Below are 23,136 nucleotides of genomic sequence, written 5' to 3'. Positions count from 1 at the left end.
GCCCCGACGGTTGAAAGCTTTACTGACCGTATTGGCCACGTGGTAATGAAATGTCCCGCAGTACCGATTGGTACGGTATGATATGTTGATTTCGCCACATGCACAACGGGAGCCTATTTTTAGTTTCGGCGTTGAATATTTCGACAGAAACACACACAGAGAGAGAGAGAGAGAGGGAGGCTATAATAGCGTGAGAGGGATCCTGAGTAGGCTAGTCAGACTCGTCAGTAGCCGCATAACTTCATTTTGACAGGATCCTCACAGTGTGGCGGCGCGTAAAATGACATTAACCGGCCCCCCTTCAGTCTATTCCACCTCTTCACGCACTGACAAACGTCCCAGTAGTTTCTGTGCCAGTGACTGGGACAAATTAGTGAAGGCTATATTGCGCTGTCGATCACCAAGTTAAATAACTTCATTTACACTACACTATACTCACATATGATAATTATTTGACCCCTCTTCATCGTGTTATCGATTCTGTGTCATCATCATGCACTGATGAATGTCAGTAGTAAGACCTGTGTGCCAGTAACTGGGACACATTTATGAATGGCTATGTTGCTTTTGCTTCTTGGCTTAATTGGGGAGGGGGGGGGTGCAAACACGTCCATTGGTATGAATGATGACCTTGTGTCAAATCTTGGTGAAACCTTTGGAAATGGCAGCACACCCGATCAATGCCCTCGCAGGAAGTGACCAGAGAGGTCACCGTTTAAGTGGATTTGGTGAGCTCTGGCAACGGCGAAATCTCCCTCCAGACTGGTGCTGCCTGCAATCACTCATTCAGCTGAGATTTTTGGTGAAATCGTGTGTTCATCTGACTGGTAAAGCTGGAGTCGGACAGCATGAAATGCATCTGAGTCTGTGCACACATGTGTGATGGAATAAAAGAAGACGACTGCTTGCTAAGCCCCACATCTTTGAGCCAACCATACTCGGCTGTACAAACTCACCACGAAAAAAAAGGAGAAAGGGGAATGCTTTTGATTTCATTTCCATTATTCCTCTTACAGGTGTTAAACTCACATGGTCTCACAAGATGCATGCATACATCACTTTACGATCTGTCAAACAACTTGCAAACAAACCAAGGGTCATGCAAGATGCATTGCTGCTCAGAGTCTAAACTCCCTTAAACCTTTTATCCACCTTGTCCATTTTTAATTTATCTAACCAAAAAGACATGCAAAATCAAGCCATTTTGCTGTAAGTGCACTTCTCAACCCATCATAAAACGTATTTAGAAGATTCAGAAATTCTGAACTCTTTTGGTATACAAAAAACAACAACACCCTGTTACTTCTTCATTAATGAAAAAAAATAACCTTTTTGCTACAGTCAAAACTAAATGCAGCCCTCCTTACCTTCAAAATAAATCTTGTTTAACGAGTCAAGAACAGTAAGAGTTTTCCCTAAACAGTCCATCCCATCCATCTGGCTCGCTAAACCCAAATCTAGTCATTGCGATGTGGCTCTTTCCAAACACCCTCACATCAAAACACACTCAAATCTTCTCACATCAAATCTTTCTCATTAAATTTCTTTTAGCAGAGGAATTCAATCTCAGGTTGAATTTGACTGCAGTGAAAATATGAGGTGAGCTACAATAAAATTTCACATTCCCAGCTTGAGTCCTCTCAGCGGTCCAAAAGGGGGAAATATCTGATTTTGTGTTGTTATCCATATATAGTATAGATAGTGTAATTTAAAGTTGACTTGAAATTTAAAAAAAGTATTTTTAACCCTTTTATATCACATCCCCCGTAATATTGTGCACCTATTTAACAATACAGGCAACAAAAAAATACGAAAAATTAATTTCTTCGTAGTTTTATATCAAAATCCAATCATGTTTTCTTCCTGTAAAACAAAATATGACGCGTGCATACGTAGGCTTGAGTTGACCCAAGCAATTTCAACCAATAATATCACGACATCCACCCATCAATCAATCTTCAACTTTTAGCGGCACAGAGCAAAGCTTCATAAGTTAGCTAGCTAGCAACACGCCCACTTTTCAACCTTCAAATCAAATTCCTCCCAATATTATGCCACGCCTGTCTAAACCCGTTTCACTCGGAAATACGTCACGATATGCAAATCAGATAATCTCGAAATGCCTTTGCAACTGGACTGAAATCTGCCTCTGTGGTGAAAAATCTCTTGTCTGTTATAACTGGTGATGTAAATGCTGCCTATCAGTTCATGGCCTTCCTCATCCCGCCCCTTCAAGGTCTGCCTAAGCCCAGAGCCTTACAGGGTTTAGGGCTTATTAGCTCCACCAAGCTGATTAGTTTTAACTTTTGAGATGGAAAGGCTCTTCACACTGGACGTGAACCGTCGGAAGAGTGTTTACCTTTAGTAAGGTGAATCTGGCCCGCTGTGGTAGGACGTAAGGTACGAACTGAACTGTGAACGTGATGTTTCTCTTAATCTAGGCGGTCAGTTGATAAACTGTTTGACATATGGCAGTGGCTTCGATGACACGCTATATGTCAAGCTAATCAAGCTTTGGCCATCGACTAATGTGCAGCCAGGGGCATTGTAATACTGATGAAAAGCGTCTATGAAGTGGCGTGTTACATACAAGCACTGCTGTTTTCTTCATGTAATTACAAAGCAACTGTTTTTTTTTCTCTTCATTCAAATCTGAAATGGTTTATTATTTAGCAAATTCTGATTGTGGAAAATGATAAAATCTGTGTGAATGGAAATCGGTTAAGTCCAACTGTGGCCATAAAGCGTTTGATTTAGTTTATTCCGGCTTTTACTCTAACCTGCAGCCGCCTCACTCTCCATGGCGAACAGTCAATGGGGAAATAATTTCCTTGCATACGATCCGTACTGAGAAGCATACAACCAGCCGACCGCTTGTTTTGTGATATAGAACGACGGATGAAGAAGTGGGAAATTGGGAGGAAGACAGTGTGGGCTGCTTTGCCTTCAGTAAACCCACCATCGCACTCCCCACCCCCACCCCTCCCCTGGGTTAAAATGATTTAATTATCATTAGCGTCACTGGAGGGTGAGCTAAATGCTGTTTCAAAAACCTTTCCAATCTGGTGAAGATTATTTTTCATGGTACGTATTTATATTAGTTAAACTTTGTAATTGATGTTAGTTGAACTGGAAATTCCATGTGTAATAGATTTGTTGTCTTCAGTTAAAATCTCTTTTGAATTTGGACAGTTTTCAGAAAGAGAATGAGGTTGATGTTCTCCCTATTGAATCAGGGTGTTTTTCTCATTTCAAGAAATTGTTCAAGAAACACTGACAATTCTTTTAAGAGATTGTAGGAATGACTAAACTGCTTATATATTAATACATAACAGAGGTAGTGGTAGTAGAGTATCGGTGGAAGTACTACCATAAGTAGTAACAACAGTAGTAGTCATGTTGGTGGAAGTACTAGCAGTAGTATAAATATAAATTTTTGCCGTGGTTCTGTTTCACTGAATAGGATGAACGTGAGATAACCGGTAGGGAGATGGCATGACGTGATGAAGGTAGTGAACCATCTCACACTCACAAAATCACACGTACATGTCGTGCACCAAATACCCCTCAGTCACCAGGACGCTGCAGCTCAACCATATCCAACCATTTCAATTATCATGAAGAAGAAAAAAGAAAATGTCACTACCTCTCAGGCTGCATTGAGGTAAAATCACAAGTTTGCTTATTTAATCATGTTTGACATTTTCACTTGCTATTTAAAAGTCCGGTCTGTTCCTGTGGCTTGGTTTCCAACCAGTAAGTAGTGCTTTTGCAACAAGTACTGTAGATGGCTACTGGTAATTGTGCATAGTGATATATTTTACAAAATGCAATTATCTGTTTATCCGCTGTGTTAGGTAGTAATGAGGAATATGTGTCTCTATATTTCTTTGTTTTTAATCAGAGAAGCACTGTAATATCTAACTGGATTGTCCATGATCGTGGTCACTGGGTGGTATAAGGAATAACCCCCCCCCCCCACACACACACAGAATATTGTGCTGACTCTCAGTTTATGCTTATTAGATTCAAAGAGCCGCCTTAGGGAAGAGGACTGAGATTATGTGTTTAGCAGCCTTTTTTCACTAAGACACAGCTTGCTGATAAAGTACGCATCGTAGCGCAAGACTTGTGCAGCCTTAACTCAGAGAAAACTTTGCCTTTCGGGGATTAATACAGCTGGCGTGATAAATGAGATGTGTCTGTAAAGAGGACGTGTGTGTAGTCTCACTTGCACAGCATTTCTCAAACACTGACAGGGGGATTTTTGTCCTTGTGTCCTTGGGCCCAGAATGCAATAAAAGTTTTGTTTTGCCTAAGTTTTGAGAAGAGTTTTGCCGTGTGGCTACAGTGTATGTCCCCTATATGTATGGTGAGGGTGTGTTTTTAACTTTGGAAATGAATTTTTCTTTTGATAGATGACGCTTTTTAACTCAAAATTTCCCGCACACACCCTTTCTATAACCCCCACCGCCCATTGGAACCGTGCCAGTTAAAAGTGATAACCTTCCTTCGGCCCCGAGGAAGAGACCCTGCACCGGCAGAAACCACCGTGTCCCCTTGTTGACAACCATTACTCCCAGGAAGGAACAAAGAGGAAGTGACAGGAAAGCACGGGCAGCTCCTTAATTGTTAGTGATTGTTTGGTCCCTTTTTCCCACACCGTGCCCACCAATCAATCCAGTCATCTGTGTGAGGCTCGCACAAAGCCAGAGCTGTGTCACCATGGTGAGGAATTGTTTGCATCCAGTCATGCCAGCGCTGGCCATAGACCCCCCCTCCCCTTACCTCCCCCCTTACGTCCCCCCATACCGCCCCCTCCCTCTTTCCAGCGTGCTCTTTTGTTTGTATGCCGCTCGCCAAAGCAACCCCTCCCTCTGTCACCTCAAGCTCCTCGTCCTTTTAATGGCTCCCACCGACTGCATCATCAGCGGGCGGTTTGCCTACTCCTGCTGTCAGGTGCCAACCTTGTGCCTCGGCACCGTTTTCAGAGGCCAAGTTGCTTTCAGACTGATGTACGTGGATGCAGTTAAAAACTACACTGCAGATTTTAAAGGGTTAGCAAGCAATGGTTTGGTAGCTTGTAATGTGAAGAGCCTGTAAGAAAAAGTTTCAGGCATGTTTGACCATTTGTGAGGAAGTTGTGTTTTTGTACCGTTATTGTACTGCCACTAGGAGGCGCCATGCAGTCTGCTGGAAGAGCGATGCGTGCCGTCAAATAGGCTGAAGGCTGAGAAACTACTCGGATGTCACTCTTCAACATAGAAGGGACTAAACACATAAGCCTTTTGGGGTGTTTTGGGGCCCAAACTCCTCGAATTTACTCTGCATGGAACCAGGGATTAAATTTGGCTGGGGCTGTCTGGGGCTCAGCACCGCCACATAGCATCTCAAACGTCATCAAGCGGGGTTAAGCACCGGCACAAAACAATAAAAAAATCTTCCATCAGCAACATTGCATCATAAATTTAGCAGTCAGTGGCAAACTAAACATTTCCTCACCGTGGCATCCTTTGTGGGAATATCAGACGAACCGCATGGTATTCTAACTGACGGCCTTCAGACAGGAGTGGGTATGCCACGCAGTTTGTCTGATATTCCCACTAAATGTTCCCTCTATCAGCATTGATATTTTAGCAAACTGCTGTAAACTTAATTAACTACAACCAGCGACCATGGTCATTCGTTATCATCAAGGTTTTACTTTTAAATCAAGGCAAAATCATCATATCCTCAGACAGCCAAGTAACTTATTTTAGCTAGCTAGGTATGGCAGTAATATCAGCGTCCAGGGCCATTTTGCTAGACTTAATTTTGTGACTGTAAACTGATATTAACCGTCCTGTTAGGCTGGAGGGCATTATGTGGCATAGGTGGATGGCAAGGTAAGGAGAAAAATAGGTCAGAAACTGGCAGGTTTAATAACAGAATGTAAATTGCTCTGATATTCTGCTTAAACAAAGTATCATTTTGTAAAATCAAAACAAACACAAGATAGTTTGCGGCAGGTTGCCTCCAGTCTTTTTGTAGCTAACCGTTACATTAAGCTAGCTGGCATGCTCTAGTTCTTCGAGTTAAATTGTCATGCAAGCTAGCATGCACTGAAATCTATGCGCACACATGGCAACCCTGAAACCACAAAGCCCGCCCCCCCCCACACATAAAAAATCCTAATTTAGCCCCTGCATGCAACTGGTTACCACTAACTCACTACGAACATGGAAATGATAGCAAAGCATTTAGGCTAATTTCATGATGCCACATTTTCAGAGGTGGACCACCAAGTTCAGTTCAATTGAATGAAGTCTTCTTAGTTAGGAAAACAATGCTACTAGTAACAGATAAAAATAACAGTTTGGCGCTTGCTTATCAGAATTCAGGTTGAAGTCTGTAGAGGAGCTTTTATATACAGAGGTAACTTGTTGCAGACCGCCTAAACAGTATAATATGCCAAATAAGGGTGTCCGGCCTGGAGGTTTTAATCAAAGTACTGTCCTAGACACTAGTTAATAAATGACCACAGGATTCAGAACCCACCTGGAATCCACCAGGCTGAGATGAGCAGTCTGTTTATTAAACTGTGACTAATGGGGGAAGGAAATTCCAATAAGTCCACAGTGCCCAGTCATTCCCACAGCTTGTTTGTGTGATAATTGTGGTCCCGTGTAGCTCAGTAATTGGAGCATGACGCAGTTATGCTGTTCTGATGGTAACACTGTCATATTAAAGCATGGTACCAGCATTTCCAGAGTTAAAGGTTACACATGTAATATAATGGCAAACATAAGAGTTAGGGTTTTGAGTCTCACCACAGCCATGGATGGAAGAGGTCTAAATCATCGCCCTAGGCGGCATCAAAGTCAAGTGTTGCAGCCAAGCTGAAAACAAAGAGCGCTCTGCCCGGTTGGGTAGCAGAAAATGTGAACATTAGCCATCTGCTCTTTTATTACCACCCAAAATGTACAGTATATGCACACAGCACTGCGAGGTGCTTTGGATAAAAGCGTCCAAATGGTATATTTGCGGCAGTGAGCCAGAGAAAGCAAAGCATGTATAGTCAAGGAATAGAAAGGACTAGTTACGTAACGCATAAGTGGCATTTTCACAGTTTATGGGACGTACAGTATTACTGGTTGTTATTTCTGACATTAGAGCACGCCGACTACAAAACAAAACAAAAAATCAATGGCTGCACTTGCACTAATTGCCAAGTGACAGTTGAAGGGTGTGTCTAAGGACTAGAATAACTTTCATAACAAGCCTGCTAACTCAGTGGAAAGGTAGGAGCTGTAGTTCTTCTGGTGTCCATCCCCCAGCCAGGACCTTTTCTCCAGATATTTTTGGACCACTCTCACAGTTGGCGGACTGTTGCTGTCGAACGCATATCTCTGGTCCTCCCTTCTGATTGGCTGAGTCCCTTTCAAAGCTGTTGTAAAATACTCATTAAAAGCACAACTGTGGCCACATTAACAGCCGGATCGAATAGCATCACTCAGAAGAATTTTAATTCCCGGCAGAAGAATAACGTTTGATTTTCATCACTGGATTACTTTCAATTAAAGGTTGTTATGACAATTCTGAACATTTCATTTTACATATTCACTGTGTGGCTTATTGCTTTAGACTTCTGCACCGATCTCTCTCACATGCATCTGTTGATGTCTTTCGATTAGTGAATTGGGGGTCTTAATGTATATTTTGGCTTGAAGTGAACTTAATTAGCCCCATCCAGGACTGCTGCTTTGTTTTCGCTATTTTGTTTTCTGATTTATGGATTGTGTCATGATAATTGCACAATAGAAGTGTGTGTGCGCGTGTGTGTGTGCACGTGCGGTGTGTGTGTGCGTGCGCGCATGAAAGACTCCACGCTCACAAGTCGATGTAAATGCAAGCGTAAAAGCATTGATTAAACTTTACTTATATTGCATGTTTATACATTTTGTATTTGTGTGGTACTTGTTTGTGACAGACGCAGAAAGAGGAGGAGATACAAAGAGACTTACAAATGTGTCTCAAATGGCATTCATACTGAATGAAGCCACTGTGAGATTTCACTATCGCCTATCATTTAATGAGCATTTCATCACAGCATATTTTCCACAGCCATTACATTTTTTCCACATTATTTATTACACTGTGTGCATTCATAAGCAGGTTTTGTTCAAATGCAGATGTGTCAAAGCATGAGGCTCGTGTCAAGTATAACTAATAAAAGTTTGAACTTGAAAAATACAGCGATGTAATTTTAAGTATTAACATTCAACATCAGGGTTGGATAGATTGCAGAAAAAGAGGAAAAATACGACTAGGTCATAACCTAGTATATGGCTGGTCCGTGTATGGTCAGTGTTTGAAATTGTGGCCAGTTTGTTGCGGGGATAGTCGGTGGTAGCATCTATAAGGTGAATTCCTGGATATTAAATATTCATCTGCAATTTTCTGTAGTGGTCCCAGTAATAATGTTAAAGTGTGCTGAAATAGCATATCACATGACATGGTCGAGTTAAAAAAAAAAGCTATAAATGCAGTTGTAAGAACAATACTTTCCACTCATATCTTGGGATGTTTGATTTGGAAGAGAAGTTGATTGAATTGTAATTATCACTTCTGATTATGTGTTAACTTCCCCTCTTTCATCTGTTTCCATCTGCGGGTGTCCCGTTTTTGAGTGTTTTGTCAGTGATTGTTATTTGGAGTGTGTTAAGCCTCGGTGCATGGAGAGCTGTTTTCTCCTACTCTGCTCTATGCTGAACTGTTACAGCGCGTGACCACATGTGGAAAGAGCAGCAGAATATCCCGTTATAAGCGTCTCAGCAGTATCCACAAGCAGCAGTATATCCCGTTATAAGCGTTTCAGGAGCGTGCGATAAATGCGGAATGAGCTGGAACCGCTGTGGCCAATAGGGAAAGTCCCACTTCCCTGTTTACCAGTGGCGTCGTTGTTTGGCCAACCAATCATGTAACTCCAGCGATGTTGTTGGTCACCTGACCCAGCAGCCCAATCGTGTAACTTTGTCACTCAGTCACTCTAAACATGATCCTTCACGGACGTTCGCATTCGTAGGGCTGGCCTGCTGGTGCGTTCCAGCCAAAAGTCAGTATTCAGTTTCTGCTCTTGGCTTGTCCGTCTCTTCTGCCTCTGATTGTTTGTTTTTCCTCTGTTTTTCTGACGTAGCTCTATGGGGAGCGCATAACATTAACGCTGGTTTGTGGTTTGGATCCCTGTACAGTTCAATGGGTAGAGCACGCAACTAAAACTGGCGGAGTTAAGAGATGGATTTCCAGAGGTGACTGTAACTGAAAACATATTCACTCTTGGCATTTTAAAGCATTTGGGAAGAACCAACCAAAATGTTTCATACCGCTTCACTTGAAACTTCTGCACTTGTCGTTTCATCCACCTACACCTTTATAGTCTCTCTCCATTTCCATGACTTCCCATCTGTTCTGCCCCCCCCCCCCATCCCTCCTTTCTTTGGGTCTCCTTTTCATCGACCCACACCTCTGTTCTTCAGTCGTTCCCCTCTCCTCCATGTCCCACTGAGATCTTTTCATAGGTGTTGTCACATTTACTGAGTTTGAACCAGGACTGGGGGGTAATTCGATATTATTGTTTATCATCTTCAGTATGAACTGTGAAGTTCAAATATTGCCATATCGTGGTATGCAATTTTTTTGTCTAAATTAATAATGTGTCTATCACCTACAATGCCTTGCAAAACATGGTCTGAAACATTTTAGTGAGTATTATTTGCCAACTAGTTTTGGTTGCTGAATAATTCAATGTGATGAACCTCAGCTGGATTCTGGCATAGTCTGTAGCAGTTTTGCATATGCTAGCAGATACCGTGATATATATTGATGTTGTGTAAAATACCCCATGATTATCGTGATAATGATATTTTACATATCATCCATCACTTGTCCGAACAGGCGTCCAGGCTTTAAGGCCTCGTACAGTCACTAAAGTCCTCCCACTCCCTGTCAAAACACAGGCCTTACTCACCAAATGCCCTCATTGAAGAGGAGTAGAGTGTAATGTGTTCACATTAGTAAAATGGCTTCGGAGGAACCGGTGTTGATATCGCAAGAGTTGTGGGAGTGCCATCCCATCTGTGATGAAGATGGAAGGGGTCTAGAATGGTTATGGGAGGCCTTCGGCAGCATGGAAGTCAGGGATCAGTGCTGAAATTATCGGACAGTCAGGGAAAAGGATGGCCCCGTCCCCGGTATGGTGGCAGAGATCTGAACATTAGCCGTCTGCTCCTGCGCTGCTCCGATCTGCTCTGTTGCGTCGGCCTGCTCTCCTCGCCTTGCCAGCTTTTGTAATGACTGCCTCGCTGCTAAGGTGCTTGTGTCAGCAGTTTGAAATAGCTCTCATTCTGCGTGCTTGCGACCGCTGTAAGCTTTCCTTTCCTTTCCTTTTTCCATTCTGCCAAATGAAAAAGATATTGGATGAGGCCTGTGAGATGGTCAAAATCACTGCACCAAAGGCACATTCCTTATTTTCAGCATTTTATCAGCACAAAACATAAACTTGCTCTGGTTTGTTTTCACAACTTCCCCAAACACCTTCCTTTCCCTCACCTACAGTAAGCTGACGTCACGGCATACAAGTATGTCCTGTTGGTTCGGATGATGTTTGCGTTAGTCATCCTTTTGACCCTTTCCACCGATATGACGGCCTCTTGTTATGCCCTGCCCTGTTCGTCTGTGTTGGGTGTGAGGTCCCATTGTCCCTGTGCTTCACTTTGTTACTACTAACAAGATCACAGAAATTGCCCATCTGGCAGAGGAACAAGATTACATAACTCAATTATTAGGGGAATGTACCACATGTAGAACAATGGACAGTGGCTCTAACGTTTGAAAGTCATTTTCTGCGGCACCACTGTCAGCCATACAGCTCTTTCCTTTTCAACAGTCAAAGTGTGTTTAGTTTGATTGCATCGAAATTAAAATGCAAACCATTAACTGAAGGTAATTTGAATGAGAGCAGATGTTACATAATTCACTGCAATTAAACTTGTCATGGTACAAGATGTGACGGCTAAAGACGTGTCTTTTGGACAGCTGCAATAGCTTTTGTTTCTTTGTAATCTGTGCTTAGTGGAAAATCATCCAGCCAGTCTTGTTTTATGGTGTAATGGTTGGCTGGGGTGACGGTAGAAGGGTCCGAGCAAAAAGCACATCCATCAGTGTGATCCAGCAAGCATTGTGTACCTTGTTAACAGGGCTGAATGATGTTGAAAATATCAATGTTGAAAAGTCTTCTTTTTTTTGGCGATATGTAGTGTAGCATTAAAGAATAAAAAGCTCGATTTGCAAAGAATTTGGAGGCAGAAATAAGGCAGTTGTCCAAGAAGTCATTAAATCAGACTAAATTATAATGTTTTTCAGATGTGCTAGAACCAACGCTAGAACAAGAGTCGTCCTAAAAAAGGGGACTTTGCTAGATTTCGTTTTCTATAAGGCAATGAGAGTTTAAGCCTAACATTTAGTGACGGCTGGCGCTGATATTGGGTAGTTGGGCTAACAAATGTATTATACCCAATAGCGTACTGTGGGGTTTCAGTTAGGGCCTTCAGTAACCAACTGCACCCACACACACACACACACACAAATTCCTCATATGGGTGCCGATACAGCCACACACAAAATACACTATCACGCACTATATGCACTACTGGATCAACACCAAGACAGCTGACTTCAACAACCACAACGTACACCACTGTGCACTATAGCAGCTATTGCAGCATCACCATCAGATCTTCCTTTATGTCACTCAGCAACCAGATTGCAAATGCACACCACGTGGCACAAAAACAAAAACAACTAGAAGAGTGCACTCAGTATCTCCACCAGGCGTATCTCCCCTTCTCCGGTGCACCAAATTGGTGACCAACCACCCCTTTGTTCATCTACCACGAGAAGGGGCCCTTCTTAAAAGATTTCAGATGTGTTTAAATGTCGTGGTTTTTATAATTATAAAACAAATTTAGGCAAATGGATTTAATTCATTCTAAAGCGATAAAACAATGGTAAGAAAACATAGCTCAGCCATGGGGAATGTTTTATTGTAGCTACTAAGATGGTTTCCAGCTTCGACTATTATTAATCCTAGTCTCGAAATTGTGTTTCTATTGATGGGTATAATTTATACCCATAAAATAGTTCACACTACAGAAACAGCAGCATCACATCCGACATACCAAGTTACAGCAACGACACTATATAACTTGTAAACCTTGCAAGTGCTCTACAACAACACCATAGAGAAGTACCCTCAAGAATGTCCCGATGCCAATTTCTCTCTCTCTCTCTCTCTGCCACACACACACATTTCCTAATTTTGTCAGATAAATGTTTCAGATCCACAATTCCTTGAATTCCTTGTTGGGTCCAAGCCGTGTCTCCTCCAAAAAAGCAAGCATGGGGAACAGAAAAGTGAATTCTTAGCTACACTTGCTGTTAGGCAGTCCTTTCGTTGAAACCAAGTCACACAAACTCACGATTTTGTCATTTGTCCAGTTGTGTTATTTGAACATTGTTTGGACGATGTGTCCCCAGTCTCTTCACTTCCATTCTTTCCTCCAAAGAAATCGAAGAAAATGGACGATAAAGTAAATATCCACCTCGTTCATGCTAACACTCGCGCTCATCCTCTCCTCCCCACTCTCGCACTTCACTGTATATACCGTTACTTTGTACGTCCGCTGTCATTGGTCAAAAGTCAGCAGCCTGGGGGCTGATTGAATTTAGCCCAAAATGATCAGCAAATTAAGGGGGCGTGTCATGATGCCTGTCACTCACTCACCACAAAGATGAACTGAAGCTGATGCTACTGTGGTTGGGCTGTAAAGAACAAGCCCGTTTAGATGTATCCTGTGTTATTCTCGTGACTATTTGGTGCTGTTGCTGCTCTTGGTTCCACCCAAAATTGAAAACAATCTGTTCTAAGGTTTTTTTTAATTATCATTTTCTCATCTTTATTGTAAAAGATAGGGAGGGCTTAGCCCTGCTAGCCTATTTATACCAGCCGTCCCCGCTAACATGACTGATAGGCCAAATTTGCCTTGCACTGGATCCTTTGCATTGTGGCTATTGCTCATGTGTAAATTGCAATGTCGATTCTGAAACAATATATTGATCAGCCCTAATTGGAAGTGATTTTAAATTTTTTTTTTTTTTGTCATTGGACCAAGAGAAACTATTCATGCTCCTATCTAAAATCTACCAAACAGACATTTTGTCTCTCCTGCTTGTAAGTTAAACTGTGGACAAGAAATCTGTTTTGTTTTTGTTTGTTTTGTTTTTTTTGGTGTGTTTGTGAATAATTTTAAAAAAAGACTCGTTTGAAAATTATAAGCTCCAACTTTTAAATGTTTTACTATTATAACAATTTATGGACAAATAGTATTGTCCCACACATATTTTCCTGGTTCGCAATTTCCATTTTTTTTCTTTTTTATTGAAGGATGTCCAAGAGAATGCTGTTAGCATCCCCTTCTGGTATGGAGGAATGAGGGCCCCTGGATGAAGGCCATGGAGCTGAAAGTGTGGGTGGACGGAGTACAGCGCATCGTATGCGGCGTCACAGAGTTCACCACATGCCAGGAAGTGGTCATCGCTTTGGCACAAGCCATTGGTAAGCTCACAATACAACTTTTATTCCCCATAAATGCATCATAATGGCTTAAAATCTGCACTCCACACATTTACACACAGGGGCTTGACCTCTTTGGACACAGTTATCAGTAATAATCTAATGACATACGATGATGATAATGATAATGATGTGATTGACAATTTTCTATTTTTGGTTTCATTTTAAGGAACAGCCTAAAAAATGTACTCATAAATACCTCTACAGACAGACAAATCAACCCTTGGGTGTGGGAAGCAGGTTTTTAGGCTGTCTGTCAGTGATACATTGCACCAAAATGAGGAGTGACTAGTGAGACAAGTTGACATTTTAAACCATAAATGAGCTATACAAAAGCAAGATAATTCACACTACACACTTTGCACTGGGATACTCAGTATGTAGTAGGAAATACATGAAACTTGGTGTCATTATATATGTATGTAACTCGACTAAAGGCATTTAAATCATTGAACTTACTGGATCATCTTTCCGTTTGTTTCTTGCTACATGTCCTTCATACTCAAGGAATGTGTCATTGAGGAATACTTGTATCGCAGTTTTGTCATTGGCTTACAGTAATGCTCTCCCTTATATGAATTTAAGTTTTAAAGGGAACACCATTCTGACATTCATGTATTTCATGCTTCCATCCAGAACATGGAAGTAAGGCTCAATTTGTGATGTCATCAGGTACAGAAGTCTGAAGCTCATCCATATACGTATAGAAAATGATGCAGGAAAAGATGGTACAGAGAACCCAAGTTTTATCATTTCCCAAGGATAAGACTTTTTGCTTCAAAACAGACAACCTCGGGCATCCGTGTAGCGTGGCAGTCTATTCCATTGCCTACCAACGTGGGGCTCGCTGGTTCAAATCCCCATGTTACCTCCGGCTTGGTCAGGCGTCCCTACAGACACATTTGGCCATGTCTGCTGGTGGGAAGCCGGATGTGGGTATGTGTCCTGGTCGCTGCACTAGCCCCTCACCTGGTCGGTTGGGGTGCCTGTTCGGGGGAGAGGGGGAACTGGGGGAAATGGCGTGATCCTCCCATGTGCTACGTCCCCCTGGCAAAATCCCTCAACGTCAGGTGAAAAGAAGCGGCTGGTGACTCCACATGTATCGGAGGAGGCATGTGGTAGTCTGCAGCCCTCCCTGGATCGGCAGAGGGGCTGGAGCAATGACCAGGATGGCTCAGAAGAGTGGGGTAATTGGCCGGATACAATTGGGGAGAAAAATGTGGGGGGGGGCGATTAAAAAAACAAAACAAACAGACAATCTCATTACAGCATGAATCAAATTTGTATAGAAGCAGCCAAACGTTATATGGGTCCACAAAATCAGTCTCCGTGTTGCTGCATATGGAGCAGCTCCGGATTTAGTTTAAACTTAATAGCATCAAGTTTGATTCTTTATCCTTATGTTTTACATTTGGAAAAGTCTTGGGGTTAGTTAGCATGTTCACAAATACCGACTTTCATAGATTACAGGAACAATAAACATGACTTTTTAAACTGACTGGCAGTCTTCTTTTTAAAATGGACAGATACACTCACCGGCCACTTTATTAGGCAAACCTGTCCAACTGCTCGTTAACGCAAATTTCTAATCAGCCAATCACATGGCAGCAACTCAATGCATTTAGGCATGTAGACATGGTCAAGACGATCTGCTGCAGTTCAAACCGAGCATTAGAATGGGGAAGAAAGGTGATTTAAGTGACTTTGAACGTGGCATGGTTGTTGGTGCCAGACGGGCTGGTCTGAGTATTTCAGAAACTGCTGTTCTACTGGGATTTTCACGCACAACCATCTCTAGGGTTTACAGAGAATGGTCCGAAAAAGAGAAAATATCCAGTGAGCGGCAGTTCTGTGGGCGAAAATGCCTTGTTGATGCCAGAGGTCTGAGGAGAATGGCCAGACCGGTTCGAGCTGATAGAAAGGCAACAGTAACTCAAATAACCACTCATTACAACCGAGGTATGCAGAAGAACATCTCTGAACGCACAACACGTCGAACCTTGAGGCAGACGGGCTACAGCAGCAGAAGACCACACCGGGTGCCACTCCTGTCAGCTAAGAGCAGGAAACTGAGGCTACAATTTGCACAGGCTCACCAAAATTGGACAATAGAAGATTGGAAAAATGTTGCCTGGTCTGATGAGTCTCGATTTCTGCTGCGACATTCGGATGGTAGGGTCAGAATTTGGCGTCAACAACATGAAAGCATGGATCCATCCTGCCTTGTATCAACGGTTCAGGCTGGTGGTGGTGGTGTAATGGTGTGGGGGATATTTTCTTGGCACACTTTGGGCCCCTTAGTACCAATTGAGGATCGTGTCAACTCCACAGCCTACCTGAGTATTGTTGCTGACCATGTCCATCCCTTTATGACCAGAGTGTTCCCATCTTCTGATGGCTACTTCCAGCAGGATAACGCGCCATGTCATAAAGCTCGAATCATCTCAGACTGGTTTCTTGAACATGACAATGAGTTCACTGTACTCAAATGGCCTCCACAGTCACCAGATCTCAATCCAATAGAGCACCTTTGGGATGTGGTGGACTGGGAGATTCGCATCATGGATGTGCAGCCGACAAATCTGCAGCAACTGCGTGATGCTATCATGTCAATATGGACCAAACTCTCTGAGGAATGTTTCCAGTACCTTGTTGAATCTATGCCACGAAGGATTAAGGCAGCTCTGAAGGCAAAAGGGGGTCCAACCCGGTACTAGCAAGGTGTACCTAATAAAGTGGCCAGTGAGTGTATATGGCTTCTCTTTTTTTTTTGCACAGAAATTTTGCACTGGCCCTATGGAGATTTCTTTCAGAGTTAAAGTGCATGTGCTTTTTCACAGAGACAGTAAACAGGAATTATGGCGTTCAGCGCCTTTTGTGTTCCTCTAGTCTTTTGTGCGGGCCAGGGCAGCTTGATGTGAATGGCTGTAAGCTTGAGCTGTACTGATGAATGCACCTCTTTTATGAGGGGCCTTACTGTGCAAGAGGAGGGTGGAGTTAGAATGGCCGCTTTCTGCTCTTATCTTCATGTGGGCCGACATATACAGACACACACACACACACACGCTTTGAACCATTAAACGTGCCCTCGGCTATCCCTTAAAATTCTTACTGTAAAGTTCTTTCACGAAACTGGCCGGCAAATTTCGTTGAATCTACGTGTTGTGTGCAAGCGTGGGAGGGATGTGAAGGGGTTTTGTCAAATGTACATTTTCATGTCCTTTTTTGCTGCTCTTTAGCGGGCATGTTGACTAAAAAGACGTCTTTAATCGTTGCGTGTTTTCAGTCTTACCAAATGACTCATTGGCTTTTTATGCGCAACATGAACATTTCTTTTCAAGTTGTTTTTTTTTGGGGGGAGGAGGGGGTTTTCCCCCTTTTTCTCACAATTGTACTTGGCCAATTACCTACTCTTACGAGCTGTCCCAGTCTCTGCTCCACCCCCTCTGCCGATCCGGGGAGAGCGGGGAATACCACTTGCCTCCTCCGATACATGTGGAGTCGCCAGCCGCTTCTTTTCACCTGACAGTGAGGAGTTTCGCCAGGGGGACGTAGTGCGTGGGAGGATCACGCTATTTCCCCAAGTTCCCCCTCCCCCCCCAAACAGGTGCCCTGACCGACCAGAGGAGGCGCTAGTGCAGTGACCAGGACACATGCCCACACCCGGCTTCCCACCCACAGACACGGCCAGTTGTGTCTGTAGGGATGCCCGACCAAGCCGGAGGTAACACAGGGATTCGAACCGGCGACCCCCATGTTGGTAGGCTACGGAATAGACCGCGACACTACCCGGACTCCCCCTTTTCAAGTTTTAACATGTATTGATCCATTTAACTAAACTTCCTTACAGTAATGCAGTTGGTACACTTTAACTGGGAATGGCAGTGGCTCAGGAGGTTAAGCAGGTTAGTAACTGGAGGGCAGCTGGTTCGATCCTCGGCTCTTCCTTGCAAAAATGTTGAGGTATCCCTGAGCAAGACGAGTAACCTCTAGCCATTCCCGATCAGCTGGTTGTTACTTTGCATGGCTGACACCGCCATCAGTGTATGAGTGTGCGTGAGTAAATATGTGAGGCATTAATTGCAAAGGGTTTTGGAAAAAGTGCTATATAAATGCAGCCCATTTAAATGCACAAATCTGATTTTGTTTTCTTTTTTCCAAGGACGTACTGGAAGATATACTCTGATTGAGAAATGGCGGGACACAGAGCGTCACCTTGCCCCACACGAGAACCCGGTGGTGTCTCTCAACAAGTGGGGTCAGTATGCCAGCGACGTTCAGCTCATCCTCCAGCGAACCGGCCCGTCGGTTAGCGAGCGGCCCACCTCGGACAGTCAGGCCCGCGTTCCAGAGCGTGGCCTCTACCGACAGAGCCTCCCGCCACTGGCCAAGCTCCGCCCCTCCGCCACAGACCGCTCCCTCAAACGAAGGGAACCCAAGCGCAAGTCTCTGACCTTCACTGGCGGAGCCAAGGGTCTGCGGGACATATTTGGGAAGAGCCGAGACAATGAAGGTAGCGTGTTTAAACTCAGGAATTCTTCAACCGTTAACTTTTAGCTCCAGCTCTATAATGTGATTGAGTTTAAGAATCCCTGGTTTGATTTATAAGAGATTGAGGCAGTGATACACAGCGCAGCGTTTTGGCTGTACAGCACAAACAGGCAACATAGTCCTGGGAGTTGTGTTGTAATTGTTGCTGTTTTTTACATGGTTGTGTGTGTGGTTGTTGTTGTTGTTGGGAATCGCAACTAAATGGTTTCTGACCCTGGGATGTGATTTGTTTCCTTTCCCCGGGATTGCAGCCCATCCATGCTGCCAAAATAATGTTTGATGTGTTAGCACCCTAAAGCAGGAGAACCTAACCAGTGTGAATGTAGACAGTTTCTTGTTTTATTTATGGTAAGATATTACTGCCACTGAGTAGTCCATCTTATTGACTGATTAGCAATGCATATTCAGTTGACGTCTCCATGATGTTTAGATTCATCTGTTTAGATTTATCTCCATCTCCCTTAGTTGCCTGCCAAGTTCACGAATTTACTATGTATCTGTCTTCCCTTCTCTTTATCTACCATCCATCCATCCATCCATCTATCAACTCAACTCATTATCCATCCATCTATCCGTCCATCCATCAATTCAACTTATTCATCCATCTGTCCATCAACCTGACTCATTATCCATCCATCCACCCATCTATCCATTCACTGACCCAAACCCCCAGTCAAACAGTCACAGCAGGGTGATGTAAACATGAACCGGAGCAGGGTTGGAAGTGGCGGCTTTGGCGGCGGTATAGCGGCAGTGCCTGGGAGTCCATCCAGAGAGCTGAGTCGACTGGTGCAGCTGCAGAGGGACAAACTTCAGGCCCTGGAAAGCCGTCTGCTGGGCTGTGAGGCTGAGCTGCTGGACTGGGAGGAGGCCACCAGGGAGACCAATGAGGTTAGTATGAAAGAATGAGAACATGGCCGGCAGTATTTTAAGATAAGATAAGATAAACATTTTTCTAAAAATCTCTGTGGGGAAAATGGGTTAGGATTACAAGAACTTTAAAAAAAAATGTGGACATCTAATGCATTTTATGACCGCTGCTGGATAAAAGTTAGGAATAGATTATATCTGCAAACTGAATTTAAGCTCTTAGCAAACTTGTTTTACTTTCATGTCCACATTTTTGTGTATGTTCTGACTGACACACATGGATATTAACACCCTGTGCCGCTGTTAATTCTAAATTTTCTTAAATATTTTCAAGCCCTTCTTACTGTGCATATCATGATGTATTTCAAGGATAGGGCCACTATGTCTGCAGCTTACTGCCCATTATATTTATAGCTATTACGTTTTTATTGTGCTTTTATATTCCCACAGAGAGACAAAAGAAAAAAGGATTTTAATTCGATTTGGCTTATACTCACCAGGGCAGAGACCTGGAGGAGGAACTCCTTCTCATGGAGCAGCAGGTGCGGAGGAATGAAGCCGAGATAGAGGAGGAGGAGTTTTGGAAGAACGAGCTCCAGATCGAGCAGGAGAGCGAACGGCAGCTCCGGCAGCAGCTGGCAGAGCTGCAGAGCCGCGTGTGTGGCTGTGAGACCCAACTGATGGAGTACCTCACCCGCATACAGGTGAGCCCTTATGAAAAAAATGTCCTATAGTACTTCAGGTGTATTTTTTAAAGTATAACTAAGTATAAAAAGTATTGTAACTTCAGGAAACTAAAGATGTACTTATAAGCATACTATTATGTTCCTGTTTGGGACTAAACTGGCCCATCTTTTAGTTTATAGAAGTATACTTTTGAGCGGACTTAAAGTTACGAAAAATATACCTGTATACTGGTGGGATTGAAAGGTATACTTTTAGTTGACTCACACAAATATTAGTAGTGTACTCAAGTCTACACAGTACAGTACAAGTCAGATTTAAGTATACTATTCTCAAGTTTACCTTTTGCAAATGCAACAAAAATAAAATAAAAGTAAATTTGCTTATTTTCATTTTAAAAAGCGGTATACCCACATCCGGCCTCCCACCCGCAGACACTGTCACTGACACTGAACTGAACTGAGATACTGAAGACTGAATCCTGGTTGCTGCACTAGTGCCTCCTCTTGTCAGTCAGGGTGCCTGTTCAGGGGGGAGGGGGAAGTGGTTGGGGGATTAGAGTGATCCTCCCATGCACTACGTCCCCCTGGTGAAACTCCTCACTGTCAGGTGAAAAGAAGCGGCTGGCAACTCCACATGTATCGAAGGAGGCATGTGGTAGTCTCCAGCTCTCCCCGGATCGGCAGTGACTGGGACGGCTCGGAAGAGTGGGGTAATTGACCGGGTACAATTGGAGAGAAAAATGGGGGGGGTTCACCCAATAAATAAATAAATAACAGTATACCAAAAGTGCACTTAAGTAAATGTCTTTTTCTGTGTGGCTCTACCTGCTTTTGTTCTTTTATCATTTGATTTCTTGTGAATTGTTTATTCCCATTGTAAAATTCCTATAGCACTTCAACTAAAATGGAGAGTAAAAGGAAGTTGTTGAAGTATACCCGTTTAATTCTGTTTGTTTAGATTATATGCATTGAAGGATAAGGCAAAGGGAGAGAGAGTGAGAAAGAAAGAGAAATTGTGTGAGATTGAAAGAGAAAGAAAGAGAAGTGGAAATTGAGATTGGAAGCATATTATGAGATAGCGGTCCTTCGGCAGTTCCAGACCCCAAGGCATCATGGGTATATGATGTGTGCCTTATCCCATAGGACACAGTATTAATCCTATTTTCTCCTCTGTAGAGTCTGGAAGTGGGACTGGAGCAGGAGCGCCTGCAGCAAGAGACAGAGCTTAACCAGCAGGCCAATGAGGAGGAGGTAGGGTTGGTTATAAAAAGAGAGCCAGTCGTGTGTCATTTCCCTTCAAGGAAACTTTGGTATTTTTAAAAAAAATTTTTTTTTTAACCTGAGCCCTATTTTCCTATCGTAAGGAGTCAAACCGAGACATGGATCGTGGAATCTTTTTAAACTGACTCAGTATTGAGCAAGCTAGTGTCAGCCAACTGTGCTACAAGCTGCAATGTAATCCTTAGGGGCAATAGCCCTCGCCGAATAACGTCCACTATTAGAGCTCTTTTTGGCTTTGACAGGCCATAGTGTTTGTTAGTTTAGCCTTTATTAGACAGGAAGATGAAGAGACAGACAAGAAGGATGGGATGGACAAGGGAGGGGTGAACGTGAACCCAGGGCATTATGATTAGACATGAGCCAGCATCATACTTGTTGGCGGGCTGATCCACCAAAGTGAAAATCATATTTTACAGAGAAATGAAAAAATAAACTTTAAGAAGAAGAATACACTGAAAAGAAATGCACAAATACATCACAAAGAAATAACATTTCTAAGACTATAGTGAAATAGTGAGAAGCAAGTGGCCACAATTGTTTGCGCGTGTGTGTGTGTGTGTGTGTGTGTGTGTACTTGTCATATAACCGTGGCTTTGTAAAGAGGGTTCAAGCAAACAATGCATATACACAAACCCCATGTTTGCTTGCTTATAATATAGATGGACATATATGATCCAATGCAGTGATGAGTCAGCCACACTGACCACACGATGAATTATTAAATGTCCATTTAGTCTTTCACGGTATTTTCCAATTGATATTCTGAGGGTCTTCCGGGGTCTTATGTTAGCTTTCTTCCACTTAGTAGAATTTGTTCCATAGCCTTGTAAACCATAGCACGTAAAACTGTTTTCACTCACACCGTGTCAAGCAAAAAGTATCATCATATGGGAATATCTTGGATAAAATCTGGTCAACTTGGAATATTTGGCCTTTTGCATTTGACTCGGATAAATCTTTTAAACCTTCTCACTGACCAAGGGTGAATAAGACACACAGTTCATCTTCGCTTCCAGTGTTCGATTTTAAACGTGAAACACATGAACAAATAAGGCTTGTCCATGTTCACATCCCCTCTACATTCTTTGTTAATGTTATCACAGTCCCATTCAGTCATAACATTCCTGAAGAGTCTCTATACGAACCTCTGTAACAACCGACAGCCTAGAAAATTGTATAGGAGATAGATGACTGGATGGATGGATTGATTGACTAGATCCTAAGATAGATTGATAGATTCTAGGATAGCTAGAATGTCAGGTTTACTGACTGATTCTAGGATGGATAGTTTGAGGGATTGATTGATTGATTGATTGATTGATTGATTGGTTCATTCATTCATTCGTTGGTTGATTCATTCATTCATTCCAGGGTATATAGATAGATAGATGGATAGATTCTAGGATAGCTAGAATGTTAGATTGATTGATTGATTCTAGGATAAATAGTTTGTTTGTTTGAGTGATTGATTGATTCCAGGGTATATAGATAGAGAGATGATTAACTGAGATAGATAGATAGATTCTAGGATAGATCGTTTGATTGATTTGATTGATTCCAGGGTATATGATTAATTGATAGATAGATAGAGATGATTAATTGGTTAAGTGGTTGACTGATTGGTTGGTTGATTGATTGGTTGATTCTTGGTTCTCACTTATTGTGTCTATCAGGTGCGAGCCCAACTGGGGAAAGTGAGGGCAGAGTTGGACATGCAGAGTCAACACACGACGAGACTGGAGAGCAGCTGCAGGTCGCTGGACCGCTCTCTGGGACACTCCAGCAAAAGACTGCAGGTCCAACACACGTTTCCCTGATTGTATTTGAACTTGTTTTCAAAGTTGCAACTTCGAATTCATCAAATTTCTGTGTCAAAAATAAGTCTTTTCCTTTTGTTTTCCAAGTAATGTTGCTCCACAAACAGATCTTGACATGCAGCTGAACTTTTGGATAAAAGAAACGAATTAAAAAGGATTTTAAAAAGTAATTGCAGGGGGGTTTGAAATCCTCAGAGCCGAGTATTATAAAAGTACCCCTGGATACGGTTAGAACAAAAGAAATGTAAGCTCGTGAGGCTCT

At 42.8% G+C, this 23,136-nt stretch overlaps 1 protein-coding gene across 2 annotated transcripts in view; it reads left to right on the top strand.

Annotated features, from left to right (window-relative positions):
* Nucleotides 1-23,136, top strand: part of rassf8b (Ras association domain family member 8b) — a 29,677-nt gene that overhangs the window by 428 nt on the left and 6,113 nt on the right. Inside the window, exons 1-7 of one of the 2 annotated variants that reach the window (XM_056276548.1) lie at nt 7,523-7,562; nt 13,481-13,651; nt 17,832-18,182; nt 18,894-19,111; nt 19,591-19,794; nt 20,953-21,027; nt 22,731-22,853. In XM_056276548.1, coding sequence (XP_056132523.1) covers nt 13,540-13,651; nt 17,832-18,182; nt 18,894-19,111; nt 19,591-19,794; nt 20,953-21,027; nt 22,731-22,853 — 1,083 coding nt within the window. In that variant the 5' untranslated portion in view covers nt 7,523-7,562; nt 13,481-13,539. Of the gene's footprint in view, nt 1-7,522; nt 7,563-13,480; nt 13,652-17,831; nt 18,183-18,893; nt 19,112-19,590; nt 19,795-20,952; nt 21,028-22,730; nt 22,854-23,136 lie in introns of those variants that run through there. The other variant, XM_056276547.1, reaches the window with a different exon arrangement.

This window comes from Lampris incognitus, chromosome 3 (genome assembly GCF_029633865.1).
Source record: "Lampris incognitus isolate fLamInc1 chromosome 3, fLamInc1.hap2, whole genome shotgun sequence".
NCBI lineage: Eukaryota > Metazoa > Chordata > Actinopteri > Lampriformes > Lampridae > Lampris > Lampris incognitus.
Note: the sequence above shows the minus strand (reverse complement) of the source record. Positions and strands in the feature narration are given on the sequence as shown.